This window comes from Lynx canadensis, chromosome B2 (genome assembly GCF_007474595.2).
Source record: "Lynx canadensis isolate LIC74 chromosome B2, mLynCan4.pri.v2, whole genome shotgun sequence".
NCBI classification, from domain to species: Eukaryota; Metazoa; Chordata; class Mammalia; order Carnivora; family Felidae; genus Lynx; species Lynx canadensis.
The window spans coordinates 11,699,698-11,717,618 of record NC_044307.1 but is presented as its reverse complement, the minus strand read 5'-3'; the positions used below and the strand labels follow the sequence as shown (position 1 = coordinate 11,717,618).

General features: G+C 39.3%; 1 protein-coding gene across 2 annotated transcripts in view; it reads left to right on the top strand.

Moving 5' to 3' along the window:
* CAP2 (cyclase associated actin cytoskeleton regulatory protein 2) overlaps positions 1 to 17,921 on the top strand; it is a 152,485-nt gene that overhangs the window by 48,127 nt on the left and 86,437 nt on the right. The window contains exon 4 of one of the 2 annotated variants that reach the window (XM_030314789.1): positions 12,581 to 12,658. The exons of the other annotated variant lie outside the window; for it this stretch is intronic. Within the exon in view, the coding sequence (XP_030170649.1) occupies positions 12,581 to 12,658 (78 nt within the window). The remainder of the gene's footprint in view (positions 1 to 12,580; positions 12,659 to 17,921) is intronic. 2 annotated transcript variants of the gene reach the window in all.

Here is a 17,921-nt window from a genome sequence, read left to right as displayed (position 1 = left end):
CCTCCCCCACTTGCACGTGCGTGCACGCGCTCTTTCTCTCAAAAATAAACATTAACAAAAATTAGATAGCTATTAATGGCAGTTTCTCTCACCCAAGTCTGGCAATCAAAAAAATTACCAAATGTAAAAAATTATCAAAAAAATTACAAGGCATACCAAAAGGCAAAAACTCAATTTGAAGAGACAAAGCAAGCCTGAGAACCAGACATAACAGGGATGTTAGAATTACCTAATTGGGAATTTAAAATAACTCTGATTAATTTGTGAAGGGCAATAATGGAGGAAGTAGACAGCAGGCAAGTACAGATGGGCAATGAACAGAGAGACAGAAATCCTAAGAAAGAACCAAAAAGAAATTCTGATGATAAAAAACACTGTAACAGAAGTAAAGAACAGCTTTGATGGGCTTATTAGTAGACTGTACACAACTGAAGAAAGAATCTCAGAGCTAAAGGATGTACCAGTACAATCTTCAAAAAAACAAAAAGAACAAAGACCAAACAAAACAGAAGAGAATATCCAAGGACTTTGGGACAACTACTAAAGGTGTAACATATATATAATGGTAATACCCAAAGGAGAATAAAGAGAGAAAGAAATAGAAGAAATGTTTGAAACAATGATAACTGAGAATTTCCCCAAATTAACATCAGAAACCCAACCACAGATCCAGGAAGCTTAAGGAATACCAAGCAGGATAAATACAATAAATAAACAAACAAACAAAAAAACAAATAAACAAACAAAAAAACAAAAAAAAATCCCTACACCCTAGCATATCCTTTTCAAATTATAGAAAATAAAAAAAAAAAAAAATGAAAGAAACCAGAGGAAAATACTTTTTCTGTAGAGGAACAAAGACAAAAGTTAAATCTGACCTCTCAGAAACCATGCAAGGAAGAAGAGAATGGAAGGAAATACTTAAAGTGTTAGAGAGAAAAAAACCTACCAACCTAGAATTTTGTACCCAGAGAAATTATCCTTCAAAAGTGAAGAAGAGGGATGCCTGGGTGGCTCAGCTAGTTAAGCGTCCAACTTCAGCTCAGGTCATGATATTGCAGTTCATGAGTTTGAGCCCTTCATCGGGCTCTGTGCTGACAGCTCAGAGCCTGGAGCCTGCTTTGGAATCTGTGACTCCCTTTCTCTCTGCTCCTCTTCTCCCCTACTCACGCTCTGTCTCTCTCTGTCTGTCAAAAGACAAATAAACGTTAAAAAAAATTTTTTTAAGTGAAGGAGAAATACTTTCTCAGACAAAAATTGAGGGGAACTTGTTGCTGGTAGACCTACCTTGCAAGAAATGTTAAAACAAATTCTTCAGAGAAAAAGAATATTATATAATTAGCTCAGAAACTTTTATCTATATAAAGAAGAATATCAAGCAAGAAATAAGTGAAGGTAAAATAAAAACTTTTATTTTTCATTTATTTTCATTGTGTGTGTGTGTGTGTGTGTGTGTGTGTGTGTGTGTGTGTGTGAAATGAATGACAGCAGTGATACACAGGACAAGATGAAGAGATTAAGATTATTTTGTTATTGGGTCACCTGGGTGGTTCAGTCAGTTAAGCATCTGACTCTTGGTTTTGGCTCAGATCATTTCCTGTGTCTTCATGGGTTCAAGCCCTATATCAGGCTCTGTGCTGGCAGTGTGGAGCCTGCTTGGGATTCTCTCTCTCTCTCTCTTTCTCTCTCCCCCACTCACGCTTTATTTTTATTTTTTGATAAAACTCACGTTTTATTTATAAATAAATAAAACTTTTAAAAAATATATTATTTTGTTATTGTAAGGTATTCATGCTACTATGAAGTGGTATAATGTTATTTGAAAGTGGACTTGGATTAAATGTATGTGGCGAATTCTTGGGTCACCACTTAAAAAGGAAAAAACAGTGTATGATATGCTAAGGAAGGAGAGAAAGTAGAATCATCTAAAATGCTCAGTTAAAACCACAAAAAGCAGAAAAAGAGTGGAAGACAAAAATAGGAACAAATAAGGCAACAAATAGAATATGGTAATGAATATGGTAGATATAATCCAACTATAGCAGTAATCACTTTAATGTCAGTGGTCAACATGCACCAATGAGAAGATAGAGATTGTCAGAGTGGGTCAAAAAACACAACCAACTACATGTTCTCTATAAGAAACCCATTTTAAATATGAACGCACGTATAGATTGAAAGTAAATGGATGTGGAAAATATACCGTGCTAACACTAATTAGAAGAAGGCAGGAGTAGCTGGATTAATGTCAGACAGAGCAGACTTCCAAGTAAGGAAAGTTACCAGGGAAAAGAAGAGCATTGCATTATGACAAAAGCGTCAATTACCCACAAGACATAACAGTTCTTAACAGTGCATAGCAGTGTGCTCTGAACAACAGAGCATTGTACTCATAGAAGAGCAAATCCACCATCCACGAGAGCGTTACCCCACTATGACAGTTGGAGACTTCAACACCCCTGCCTCAAAAATGGACGGGTCTATCAGTCAGAAAATCAGTAAGGATGTAGCTGAACTCAACTCCATCAATCATAGGTAGACACCTATGAACTATCGAACAACAACAGAATACACATTTTTCTCAAGCTCACATGTCACATTCACCAAGACAGACCACATTCCGAAACACAAAACACACCTTACCAAATTAAAAAAAAAAAAAAATCAATTCATACATTGTCTGCTCTTAGACCACAGTGGAATTAAACTAGAAATTAATGACAGAAAGATAACTGGAAAATCCTCAAATGTGTGGATGTTAAACAACACGTTTCTAAATGACACATGAGTCAAAGATGTTAGAAATTGTTTTGAACTCGGATGTTAACTAGATTTATTGTGGTGATCATTTCACAATATACACATATACCGAATCATTATGTTGTAACCTGAAACTAATACCGTGTTATCTGTTGATTATACCTCAATTAAAAAATATTTTGAACTAAATAAAAATGAAAACAAGATCAAAATTTGGGGAATGCAGTGAAAGCAGTGCTAGGAGGGAAATTTATAATATTGAATGGAAATGTTAGAGGAGAAGAAAGATCTGAAATACATAATCTAAGTTTCCACCTTAGGAAACTAGAAAAAGAAGAAAAGAAATAATAAGAATTAGAACAAAAATCAATGAAATTGAAAACAGGAAATCAGTAGAGAATATCACCAAAACTAAAAGCTGGTTTTTTGAAATGATCAATAAAATTGATACGCCTCTAGCCAGGCTAAATAAGTAAAAAAAAAGAGAGGACACAAATTACTAATGTCAGAAATAAAAGAGGGCATATCACTACAAATCCCATGGAAACTAAAAGTATAATAAAGGAATACTGTGAACAACTCCATGCCCACAGATTTGATAACCAAGATGAAATGGACCAATTCGTTGAAAGATTCATCTGTCACATCTACCAAAACTCACACAAGAAGAAACAGATCATCTGAAAGGCCTATATCTATTAAAGAAATTCAATTAATAATTAGTAACCTTTCAAAAATAGAAAGCATCAAGCCCAGTGGGTTCACTGGTGAACTCTACCAAACATTTAAGGAAGATACTATACCGGTTTTCTACAATCTCTTCCGAATCTTCTTCCAAAGAGAAAATACTTCCTAAATCATTCTATGAGGCCAGTATTACCCTAATACCAAAATAAGATAAAGGTATTATAAGAAGAGAAAACTATAGACCTATAACTCTCCTGAACATAAATGTAGAAATCCTCAAAAAAAAAAATTAGCCAATTGAATCCAAAAAAGTATAGAAAGAATTATACACCATGGTCAAGTGGAATTTTTCCCAGGTATGCAAGGCTGGTTCAACATTCAAAAATCAATTAATGTAATCTATTGCATCAGCAGACTAAAAAAGAAAAATCACATGGTCATATTAATAGGCGCAGAAAAAGCCATTGGTAAAATCCAATACCCATTCGTAATAAAAATTCTCAATAACCAGGACTAAAGGGGAACTTTCTCAACTTGATAAAGACTATCTACAAGAAACTTACAGTTAGCATAATTAATGAATGGTGAGAAACTCAGAGCTTTCCCACTCAGATCAGGTACAAGGCAAAGATGTCCCCTTTTGGGCATTCCTTTTCAACTCAGACTGGAAGTCTGTGAAATGCAATTAGACAAGAAAAGGAATTAAAAGGTATACAAATTGGCAAGGAAGACATAAAACTGTCCTTTATTGCAGATAATGTGATCATTATCTATCAAGAAAATCCAAGAGAATTGACAAAAAAGACCCTTAGAATTAATAAGCAATTATATAGCAAGTAGTATTTGTTAGAAATGTAAATTCTCAGGTTCATGGAAACCTACTGAGTCTGAAACTCGGGGGATAGGACTCTGTTTTAACAAACCCTCTAGGTGACTATAATACACACTTACGGCTAAGAAGCCCTGGTGTAAGCTTTCTTTATGGTTCTTAATATGTCAACCCAGATGCCTTTCATAATCTGACTTTATAGAATTGGTGCTTACGTTCGTTGTTACAAAATTAGGCATCTTCAGGGGCGCCTGGGTGGCTCAGTCGGTTAAGCGGCCGACTTCGGCTCAGGTCATGATCTCGCGGTCCGTGAGTTCGAGCCCCGCGCCGGGCTCTGTGCTGACCGCTCAGAGCCTGGAACCTGTTTCAGATTCTGTATCTCCCTCTCTCTCTGACCCTCCCCCTTTCATGCTCTGTCTCTCTCTGTTTCAAAAATAAATAAACATTAAAAAAAATTTAAAAAAAAATTAGGCATCTTCAATTTATTTTAAGCAAAATTGCAAAGTGGTCAAATTTGTTTTTGTCATCCTGTCACCTCTTTTCATCAACCCATTTTCTTTGTCTTGCTTTTATCTCTCAGGTCCCTCTTTGCTGAAACTCAAGGAACTTCTCCTTTAGGGTTAAAGGCCCCTGATTAGAGGCCCCTAAGGAATAAAATCTAAAAATACAAAATCTCTAATTATAAAATATAGGGCATTGGCAGACTAATTAGGGAGGGCAGTGGGGATGGCATTGACCATGACCTTTCCAGAGTCCACATATTGCACCCAAAGACAGATGCCCTTTCCCCTGACCTTAGAAGAGGAGGACCCCCTTCCCTTCACTGTCTGGTTCTCAAGAAGGCTGATGCTGTTTCAGAAGACCTGGGAATCCCTTCATTACAGATGCCCTGATTGGGTACTTTTTCGTCTCCATGTTTTTCCTGCACCCTTTCTCCCAGTTGCACCTGTTCATTTTTTCATCCACATGGTATTTTTCAGCCTGTAACATTCCCTGTGAAACAATGCAAAGATTTGATGAGTATTTAGAGATCACTTGGGCTTCCCCAGGGAGCCAGCTCTCTCCTGAGGGGATTAGATGGAAATGAGTCATATTTGGCTGGCATCTCCTAGTCCTGAGGTTTACTTTAAACTGATTACCAAAATTCATTCTCCTACTCTGTCCTACTGTGTGCTCCTAGGGCAAAAAACAAAGTGGTCCACAGTTCCATCTATCCAAGAATCCCATTTACCTAAGTGATAGTGGATTGAGTTTAAACCAAATGCATAGCCTTGAGTCTTAAATAGTCTCCCTTTCTCTCTTCACACACGTGCTCAGAGACAGATAGATGCACATATACACCCACAAAGGTCATTGAGGCTCTCTGAGCCCTGCACACATGTGATGGACAAACTCAGCAAAAACCCGCAATTATTTGTTGTTACTGAAAATCCCTACGTTTGGCATTTTCTTTCACAATGTTTTGAGCTGCCTGAGTGAGCCAAATTCTCCCTTTTGAGTTATCAGAACTCAGCAGGTTTAGTAAAATTGCTCCTAAATAGGATGCTGTCTGGTTGAGGGGACTCACAGATCTGTTCCAGTAGAAGCAGGTAGATCACAATATCTCAAGTGTGGAATGAAAATCCTTTGAAACATGGACTGCTGAGTTAAACATGAATGTGCTTTATAGTCTGCTAATTATGCCCAGAGTTTTAGGGAGCTGGGAGAAGTGCACAGCTGAATCCTCAGAAAGATTTCTCTTCATAAGCAAAGTGAAAGAGTTGAAGCGGGTATCTAGGTATTGAGCCATTCTCCACTCCAACTCCACCTCTCTTGTTGAGTGAAAGGCCATTTGGGGAAGGAGTCTAATTAATACAATTGGCCGCCTTTCTGATTAGACCACCAGAAAATTACTCTACTACCAACAGCTAAATATTCTTTGTAGGGAAAGTAAAAAACACTAATGATAGTGTTCATCCTGAGATAACTACAAAAATATTGTCAATGCCACCTCTGAGCTAGCAGTTCAACTACAGAAGTCAGGCAATCCTGAATTACTGTTCCACAGCAACTATAGTTCAGTCAACTCAGCAAGGCTTGTCATAGATGAGGACAATACTCTATATTATTGTGGCTGAGAGAAGTGCAAGTATTTTATTTATATCCAAGCTGTGGAAAGCTATATTTCATAGTTTTCTTTTTGGAAATGTGGTCATTAGAGACTGACCAAAGCCCTTCTGAACCACTGAAAATACACACTTTGATACGTGGATAAACATTCATGCAGCTCATAACTTTGCATTCATAAGGTCATAATGGCCTCCAGAACAATAAATATTGAAAATCCTCTATTCTTCCTTAAGGAACATCCAAAATTTGAAATTTTGAGCAATATAATCCCAGAAATCAGGGTACCAGGACAAATAGAAGAGGAGATAGTGTACTGTCTACAAAATGGAGTGTACTACAAAATGTGTACTACAAAATGGAGGATATACCCTCATGTAAACATTCATGAAACTTACTCTGGTATGTTGATGATGATTGAATTTGTTGTTTTAAATGTAAATGGTCTACAAATCTTGGTTTGATCTGAAGCTTTTTTTTCCTCGGTAGAAAAAATTCCTTGAATGAGAAATGATGAGAAAAGTTAGAAACAAGATCAAGGTGCCCATTTCAGTAAACATTTTGGAAAAATTTGTCAGATGCCAAAACATACTAATGAAGTAGAATGACAAAAACTAGTCACTACCCCCCTCATCACTTTATGGAACGTAGTATTGGAAATCCTGCCATAGCAATTAGGCAAGAAAAAGAAATAAAAGGCATCCAAATTGGAAAGGAAGAAGTAAAACTGTCACTATTTGCAGATGACATGTCCATAGTTTATATAGAGAAAACCCTAAAGACTCCACCAAAAAACTATTAGCACTAATAAATTAATTCAGTAAAGTTGCAGGATACAAGATCAACATATAGAAATCTGTTTCTATACACTAATGATGATGTAACAGAAATTAAGAAATTAAGAAAAGAATTCCATTTACAATGACATCAAAAAGAATAAAATACCTAGGAATAAATTTAAACAAGGAGGTAAAAGACCTGTACTCTGAAAACTATAAGACATTGATGGAAGAAATTGCAGATGACACAAATAAATGGGAAGTTATGCTGTGTTCATGGATTGGAAGAATTAATATTGTTAAAATGTCCATACTATGTAAAACAATCTATGGATTCAGTGCAATTCCTATCAAAATACAAATGACATTTTTCAAAGAACTAGAACAAATAATCCTAAGGAGCCACAAAAGACCCCGAATAACCAAAGTAATCTAGAGGAAAAAAAAGAACATAGATGGAGGTATCACAGTTTCAGATTTCAAACTATATCACAAAGTTATCATAATCAAAACAAGACGATACAGGCACAAAAACAGACATACAGATCAATAAAACAGTAGAGGGAGCCCAGAAATAAACCCACACTTATATGGTCAGTTAATCTATGGCAAAGGAGGCAAGAACATACCATGGGGAAAAGATACTCTCTTCAACAAATTGTCCTGGGAAAACTGGACAGCTACATGCAAAAGAATGAAACCGGATGACTTCCTTACACCATATTCAAAAATTAGCTCAAAATGGATTAAAGGCTTAAATGTAAGACCTGAAACCATAAAATTCCTAGATGGGATTTTTTTTTTTTTATTTGTTTCCTCAGGCAAGAGCAACAAAAGCAAAAATAAACAAGTGGGACCATATCAAACTAAAAAGGTTTTGCAGTGAAGGAAACCACCAGTAAAATGAAAAGGCAACCTACTGAAGGGAGAAGATATTCACAAATGATGTATCAAACAAGAGGTTAATATCTAAAATGTATAAAGAACTCATACAACCTAAAATAAATAAAAAAAAACAATCTGATTTAAAAATGAGCAGAGGTCCTAGATAGTCACTTTCCAAAGAAATACAGATATCCAACAGGCACATGAAAAGATGCTAAACATTACTAACCATCAGGAAAATGCAAATCAAAACCACAGTGAGATATCACCTCACACCAGTCAGAATGGCTGCTATCCAAAAGACAAGATATAACAAGTGTTGTTGAGGGCATGGAAATAAAGGGAACACTTGTGCACTGTTGGTAGGAATGTAAATTGGTGCAACCACTGTGGAAAACAGTATGGTGGTTCCTCAAAAAATTAAAAATTGAACTACCCTATGGTCCAGCAATTTCACATCTAGGTGTTTATCCAAAGAAAATGAAGACAATAATTTTAAAAGACATATGCACCCCTGTGTTCATCACAACATTATTTACCATAGCCAAGATATGGAATCACCCCAAATGTCCATTGATAGATAAATGGACAAAGAAGAGGTGGAATGTTACTCAGCCATAAAAAACAACAAAATCTTGCCATATACAGTAACATGGATGGACCTACAGGGTATTTATGCTAAGTGAAATAAATAAGGCAGAGAAAGACAAGTGCCATGATTTCACCCATACATGGAATCTGAAAAACAAAACAAACAAAACAACAGAAGCGGACTCATAGATTCAGAGAACAAACTGATGGTTGCCAGAGGGGAAGAAAGTGGGAGATGGATGAAAGTCGTAAAGGGGATTAAGAAGGACAGTCCTCTAGCTACAAAATAAGTAAGACATGGGGATATAAATTACAGCACAGGGAATATAGTCAATAATATCGTAACAGATTTGTAGAGTGACAGATGGTAACTTAGAATTATTGTAGTGACCATTTCATAGTATATACAAATATCGGATCACTATATTGTACCCCTGAAACTAATATAATATTGGGTGTCAATTATTCTTCAATTAAAAAAGTTGTAATTTCCCATTTGGTTGATACATTTATCCCTCCAGCCCAGAAAATTGTTTGATATTGACACCAGGATTAAATGAACCTAATCCTAATGGTCTAGCTATCTGTTATTCAAAATGTATTAAATGTGTTATACTGATTCTTACCTATTTATCAGAGAAGAAAGAGTTATCCCTGGTGACAGAGAGATAGAAACTTCCCCAAACCAGATGTGACACTAACAAGGAAGAGATGAAAGGTGAAATCAGAACGTTAAAAGATACAACCTGTGACCAAAAAAACACAACTGAATCAGAATTGTACAACCACGATGAGCCAAGAGAAGAAAAAAGAAAAGAGGTAAAAAAAACAAAAAAAAATTCACTAATAGTAAGTAAACAAGAAAGCGATAACTGAAAGCAATACATTTCAGTAACTGATGGCTAAGCAGCTTTTGGTTCATAGCTCTGCCCCTATTCTCCACCCCCTTAAAAACATACCTTAAAGGAAATGAAATCCGGAGAAGAAAATGAAAGGGAAAAGGGAACCATAGGGCTGCTTCCCTGTATAGATGATGGTTCATGTCTGGGTTCTGAATTGGAGGGATGATCTAAAATCTGTGGGACCACTCCATCAGAATAGTGTATGTCCCAGGAATGTGGAGCAAATCATGGCTTAAGATACTCAACTTATTCTCAGAAGAATGAGTAGCACCCAAATTCTGAAAGACTGGACATCACCTCACTGAGCTGTCCCTCTCGTCCCATTCCATCAGGCTCTAAAAGAGTTGACAGAGCACAAACCCTTGAGTGAAGGGGAAAATAACCCAGCCCCCAAAATGGTAGCAAAAGGCTCATGGAATCACCTTCATGACAGCTAGAGGTAGTGTGTCAGACAGGAACATACATGCAAAGGGAAAGCACAGGCTCACACTCAAAGAAAAGGAAATGTAAGGAACAGACACAGATTCCTCACAATGGCTTAATAAGAGTATAACTTACACTCTTAGAACTTAATAAGAGTATAAACAGTTTTAAATAGCTTAAAGACGAGGTGATAGAATAAGAGTGAAATGCAAAGGAAAGTTGAATGTTAATAAATCAAGAACAAAAACAACATTCACGCAGAAATGATATATAAATTTAAAATGTGAATGTATATAAGAGATCCTGTTGAAAAATCTGTTAACTCACAATAAAGACTTCATATGATCACAGTAAATACAGATGAAAGACAAAGAAATTAAAGACAGAGAGAATCTAGAAAATACAAAGACACTCAAATATTTCATAATCTAAAGATGATGAATGGAGTCCCTGAACAGAGATTCTAACAAATGGAACAGAGGCGTCTTGAATGATGTAAGGAAACTCTCCTAGAAACAAGTAAAGGGCCAAGCCTACTCCAGCAGATATAACAGAATACTCAAGACCCAAACGCGTTGTGGTTAAGCTGTTAAACCCCAAGGATGAAGAAAGAACTCTGCAGGTGTCAAACTAGAAAAAGCCAATTTTCTGCAAGAGAGAAAAACACCAAGCTGGCTTCGGATTTCTCCATTGCCACATTTAGTGCCATGCTATCTGAAAATGGAGGAAGAAAGTGACCCAAGGAGGTTATATTCAGCCAAGATTCTGTGAAAGTATAAAGACAACAGGGAGACGTGTCCAGACTTGAAGAATGAAAAGCAACTTGGAGGTGTTTTTTTGAAGAAAATAGTAGATAATTAGGTTCGGCCAGCAAAAAAATTATCAGGATAACCTAGATCCGGAGAATTCATGGTAAAATGACTGGTGAGAAACATAGGTGTGTTTAAACATGGAACTGATCCTCAAGTCTGTGAATTAATGTTACAAATAGGATATGTATGTCACAACGAAAGCAAAAGAAAAATGAGTAAAAACATAGGAAATATAGGGAGCCAGAGATAGAAAAAAAGTAGGAACATACTTTATATTCTCATATTTATCAGTAAGAAGTCAGTCAGTTATACCAGGTAATTTAAAATGCAAATACATAATTATTCCAGTCTTATTATATATATATATACATATATATATGTATATATATATATATTTTTTTTTTAACCTTGGAATGATCATTTAGGACATACTAATTATAACAGTGCAGAAGCTTTTAAGTTTACCAATTCTTTCTCTTTCATGTCTACTGCTCAACCATAATCAAAATTTATACTTTTTTTCTTAAAAAATAGTACCTTGGGTATGGTCCCATCTCATAAAAGTCTGTGCATATAGATCTTAAAAGGTGATACAATGGTGTTCATCTGTTGTTAATAAAGATTATTTCTAGATCGTGAGGCATTTTATTAAACTTTAATATTTGTAATTATTTGCATTTAAAAATTATTCTAAGTCATTATACTTTGTCTTCTGAAAACAGTGCATTTTCTTAAAACTTAGAAACATTCTGCCAAAAATGGTCATTTGTAGGTGATACAAGTATTTGGAATTATTTTCTTCTTGGTATTCTTTTTTAAATTTTTTTAAATTTTTAATGTTTATTTATTATTGAGAGATGGAGAGACACAGAATGTGAGCAGGGGAGGGGTAGAGAGAGGGGGAGACATAGAATCTGAAGTAGGCTCCAGGCTCTGAGCTGTCAGCACGGAGCCCCATGCGGGGCTCGAACCCTTGAACCGTGAGATCATGACCTGAGCTGAAGTCAGCCACTTACCCGACTGAACCACCCAGGACCCCTCCAAATATGTCTTAATGGTTAGTTGTAGAAGCCACTGGCTCATGGGGAACATATATTTATGGGAATGACTTAAGGGACAACTTTCTTTCCACTAGAAGGCATAGAACACACAGGTCTGGGCACCTCGTGAATGAGGACGGGAGGGATACCTTTTGAAAACGATGGTACTTTGGGACTCGGACATTTTTTAACAGCTTTATTGGGATGTCATTGGCACGTGATAATATTCACTCTTTTAGGGTGAAGAGTTCAGTGGCTTTTAGTGTACCCCCCAAGTTGTGAAACCATCAGCACTATGCGATTCCAGCATCACCCCCAAAAGAAACCTCCATTCGTTTCTCCCACAGCCCCAGGCAACTGCGAATGTCCTTTCTGTCTCTCTAGATTTGCTTATTCTGGACATTTCATATCAATGGAATCATACAAATGTGGTCTTTCTGACTGGCTTCCTTCGCTCAGCATGTTTTTAAGGTTCACCCACATTGTAGCATGTATCAGCATTTCATCTCTTTTTAATGCCGAGTAATGTCCATTGTACGGATATATCACATTTCGTTTAGCCATTCATCACTTGATGAACATTCTGGTTGTTTCTACATCTTGGCTATCATGAAGAATGCTGCTGTGAACATTCATTAGCAAGTTTTTATGGGGACATATGTTTTCATTTTGGAGGTTTATACCTAGGGATGGAATTGCTGGATTATATGGTAACTGTGTGTTGAAGCTCAAACATCTAAACTTGCCTCTTTCTCTTTGTTCCCAGGCGGAAATGGTGCATAGTGCTTTCCAGGCCCAGCGGGCTTTCCTTCTGATGGCCTCTCAGTACCAACAACCCCAAGAGGTGAGAGTGTATATCAAGAGGCAAGGCGGCCTAGAGAATGGTTAGTGTAAGACAGAACAAGGAGGCAGCAGAACCATTTACTCTGAGAGACATCCCCAAAGTGAGACGTGTAGCATATAGGTCTGTCTCTGGCGTGGAACATTTCTTCTGTCTTCATAATCTTTTCATGGCCAAATTCATACTATTACAATTGACATCACCAGGTTAGAAGGTCAATCTCTTTATGTCTTCTGTAGCCTCTTCTTTTTCTTTGATTGAAATGTAGTTGACACATACAATGTTATATTAGTTTCAGGTGTATAACATAGTGAATTGACAATTCTGCACATCACCCGGATAAATGTAGTTACCCTGTCTCACCATGATCAGGGGCGCCTGGGTGGCTCAGTCGGTTAAGCGTCTGACTTCGGCTCAGGTCGTGATCTCATGGTTCGTGAGTTTTAGCCCCGCGTCAGGCTCTGTGCTGAAAGCTCAGAGCCTGGAGCCTGCTTCGGATTCTGGGTCTCCCTCTCTCTCTGCCTCTCTCCAGCTTGCACTCTCTCTCTCTCTCCCTGTCTCTCTCTGTCTCTCTCTCTCTCAAAAATGAATAAACATTAAAAAAAAGAAGATGTGATCAGGTAGATAACTAGATAGATAGACGGACACACACCATGGAATATTAACCATAAAAGAGGGCCTATTCTTTTTACCAGCCTCACAACTGTTTTATTAACTAAGGAAGACTTTACCACTGATTTTTAGCTGTATTTTGTGCTACTTTGTTATCAAACCTGTTCACATCTATCATCATCTATAAATTGCCTGTATGAATTCGATTAGCTTTGATTTCATAGTTGGCATAGATATAGGCTGTCAACGCTTCTTAAATGTATTGCGTATGTGGATAGTTAGGGAATGTCAGTGCAGTCTCTAACAACTTTTAACCTAACATCACATTGCTACATAAGGCCCAGAGTAAACTTTCATATAAAAATAATAGTGGATATGGGGCGCCTGGGTGGCTCAGTTGGTTAAGCATCCGACTTCTGCTCAGGTCATGATCTCACAGTTCACAGATTCCAGCCACGCTCAGGCTCTGTGCTGACAGCTCAGAGCCTGGAGCCTGCTTCAGATTCTGTGTCTTCCTCTCTCTCTGCCCCTTCCCCACTCATGCTTGCACTCTCTCGCTCTCCCTCTCAAAAATAAGTAAATATTAAAAATTAAAAAAACATAATAGTGGATGTTAAGAGCAAAGTGATGGCTGGAAGGGCTCCTTCTCAATCCCCAGGCCATTTTGAATTTACCACATTCTAAACCCAGCACCGCCTCCCCACCCCGCCCAAACCACAGACATTGTCTCATGTAAATAACATCGTGCTCTCTACCAAGGATTCGTAATAACAATGTTCTGGCCATATTGATTGTGTAGTGAATGAAATTATTCATTAAAAATAGATCTACAGTCTTTAAGCATCTGACTTTGGCTCAGATCGTGTTCTCACGGTTTGTGAGTTCAAGTCCCACACCAGGTGAGCTCCAGCCCCGAATCGGGTGAGCCCCACTTCTCTGTCTCTATCTCTCCCCTCCTCCATCTATCTTTCTCCCTCTGCCCCTCCTGGGATTCTCTCTCTCTCTCTTTCTGCCCTTTGCTCATTGTGCCCTCTCTCAAAAAAAAAAAAAAAAACAAAAAACAAAAAAACACAAAAAAACAAAAATAGATCTATGACCAGCATACATTGTTAAACAAGAAAAAAATAAGAATTGTTCTTTTCACTAAATATTCTGCATCAGAGGTTTGGTGACAACCATATAAATATAAAAGGGACACCTGGGTGGCTCAGTAGGTTGAGCATCCAACTCTTGATTATGGCTCATGTCATGATCCCAGGGTGGTAGGATCAAGCCCTGTCAGCGTCTCTCTCTCTCTCTCTCTCTCTCTCTCTCTCTCTCTGTCTTTCTCTCTCTCTCCCCCCATCTGCCCCTCCCTCATGCACACCCATGCTCTTTCTCTCACAAAATAAAAAAATTAAAAATATAGAAGATAATTGGATGGTCATTTTAATACAATAGCTTAAATTGAATAGCTCCCTTTGAACTCTAAAACAAACTCTTGAAATTGAAAAAGTTTTGCTGAGAATCCTGAGAAACTGGGACTTTGACTTTCAGGGGAGGAAGCTCTCAGCTCCATAAAGGGACAAGACCCCCGACCCTCCCTGGAACAGCGGTTCCCAGCCCCACCTGTGCAGTGGCATCACCCAGAACATTTTTTTTTTTTAATACCGGCGCCTGGATCTCACTTTGAGAAGGTCTGGTTTAAGTGGTTCAAGGACTGGTCTTGGCCTTGAGAATTTTCTGGGCTTATCAGGTGATTTGAACTTGCAGCCAGAGCGGCCAGCCATCCCCACTGCCCCACCACGGATGGCTGTCTCACTCCCCTCCTGTGAAATGGGGAGTTAGCGCACAGCCCTAGGCAGGCAGCTTTGTAAGGATGGAGATATTGTGTGTTCTGCTGTGGATGCATTTTCCTCCCTGGCCTCCTCAATCCCTGCTTTCCCACCCCCTCCTTTGCAAAAGGGAACAGTGAAACTAGAAGATCACAGTGCGCTGCATTCTAGATGCGGCCTTAGCCCGGCTCTTCTGTGATTGAAGTAGGAGGAGAGGCCAGTTTGGTGCGTCCCTGGGAGTCTCAGGTGCAGGGAAGAGCCATGACCTTCCTGGCTGGTGCCGCCTTCCCCCCAGTCCCTTTTCTAAACACAAGAGACCTCTCCATGGGCCTCGTGGGCCTTGCACATAAAAGTCACCCGTTAAATACTGCGCAAAGTGAACGAGTTAAGGAACAAGTTAAGGAATGAATGAGAGCTGTAGAACCGTGGCATCCCAAAGTGAGCTGCAGTCAGGGATGTGTATGGGTTAGCATGTGGCTGTGCAGACCATTGGGAATGACAGCTGGGGTTCCCGTTCTTACTCTACTGCATTCTTTTTTGTTATTATTATCACGTTTTTATTTATTTTTGAGAGAGAAAGAGCGTGAGCAAGGAGGGGCAGAGAGAGAGAGGGAGACACAGTATCCGAAGCAGCCTCCAGGGTCTGAGCTGTCAGCACAGAGCCCGACGCGGGGCTCAAACCCACGAACCATGAGATCATGACCTGAGTTGAAGTTGGACACTCAACCGACTGAGCCACCCAGGCGCCCCTCTGTCGCATTCTTGGTAAAAGGGGGGAGGCCTGGATCTGTTCCAGGGGACTCCCTCCCAGGAAGTGTTTTCTGCAGCACTCATCACAGCACTTCAAGTGCAATAAGGCCCAGCAGGATCAAGGAGGCACAAGGCAAAGCGGTTGTTTGATGTCCCCTGCTTCTTTACCCACAGCTTTGTCCTAGTACGTCCACCAGATAGAAAAGCAGATTTGAGAGGTCATCACCGTGGTAAAAAGAGTCCACGGCCAGGCCTTGATTGTCCCCGTGTACCTTCTAGAAGATACAGTATAAAGAAAATGACCACGAAACAGGTGGTATTTTCTCATGGGGACAATGTGATAACCATCCCCTTCGTTCAGGAGAGTAGTAACTCCTGTTATTTCAACTCACTGGTATGTGACAGAGGCTCCCAAACTTCGGTGTGTATGAGACTTATATCCAGGGTTGCTAAAACACTGGTTTCTGGGCCCCTTTTACAGTTTCTGAGTCAGTAGATCTTGGTTGAGGCCCAAGAATCTGCATTTCTGAAATAAAGTTCCTACGTGGGGCACCTGGGTGGTTAAGCGTCTGACTCTTGGTCTCCGATCAAGCCCTGTGTCGGGTTCTGCACTGACAGCTTGGAGCCTACTTGAGATATTCTCTCCCTCTCCCTCTCCCTCTCCCTCTCCCTCTCCCTCTGCCGCACCTCCACTCAGGCCCTATCTCTCAAAAACAAACAAAAAACAAAAAAGGGTTTCCGTGTGATGGCGATACTGCTGGTCCAGGGACCGACCACACTTACGAACCTGTGGAATGTGGATTGCACCCAGTTACACCTCTAGCTCAAATTTATTTCAGGTGCTTCAGACTCTCATTTCCAGTTGCCTCTAGGCCACTGATTCTCAAAACTTTAATCTTCACTTGAGTCACCTGGAGGTACAAAGTCTGGTTCAGTAGGTCTGGGTCAGGGCCCGAGAGTCTGCATTTCTAGTCAGCTCCTGGTGACGCTAATGCTGTTGGTCTGTTGCTAATAAACTGTGTGCAGCATTAGATGTCGCCACCTAAAATCCCCACAAGCACAAAATCCCTTAGCAACCAATTGTCAACCCCCTGTGCTTTCCTCCTGACATTTCTGCATCGAAGCAGATGGTGTTATGCTGCCGTAACAAACATCTCCAACATCCTAGGGGCTCACAACAGCAGAGGTTTCTTTCTTGCCCACTACATGCCTATTACAAGGCAGCTTACTTCTTACTGAATGAGTTACTAAATAATAACTCCTGTATTTATTTCTTTAGAGTTGTAATAGAGCTCTAAGAGAAAAGGGTAGAGAATGAATCTTTAACAGGAGATTCAGGCATTGGGAAAGAAGATATTTTATGACAGGTGCACCTCCCAGGGGGTTGCCTTCCATCCCCGTTAATGAAGAAGACCACCTATGTTACAGAAGCATAGCACAAGGTCAAAGCTACATTAGGTCAGTTGTGGCCTGAGGGTTGTATAAGCTAGATGCACAAGACCAGGTAAGCATCCCGGCCAGCTGGAAGCTAGCAACATCCTAGAACACAGAAGAGCACTGATAAAATACAGGAACCCACAACAATGTAAGTTCAAAAGTATTCAGTGAACAAACATATTTTTTTGAAGTGCATACTGTGGCCCAGGCACCATAAAGATACCCATGTGATGGGGCAGGGCCTAGAGACAGGCAGATACAGATTATTCAGTGCGAAGCGACCTCAGAGATCATCTCTTGCAACACTTTCAGTTTAAAGGGGATCCAGGAGAGGTTCAGAGAGAGGGTAACAGGTTTGCTCATTAGTCCCTAAGCTGATAAATTACCCCCAGACAACTCGGGTCCCCAGAAATCTCAGCCACCATGCTTCCCACTGCACAGCTGTCTCCAATGCTCTACACTGGGGCCTTAAGCCAGAGTTCTGGCCTTCAAAGAGACTAAATTTAGTAGGGGGTGACCATCGACAAGTATTTTATATTTCTCAATTGTAAGCAAACTGCCAATCAAGCAAGGTAAACCATTAGTGTTACCAAAATCTAGAGAAGAAGGATCTCATAGACAAAGGTGATCAGGAAAGGCATCACAGAGGGAAT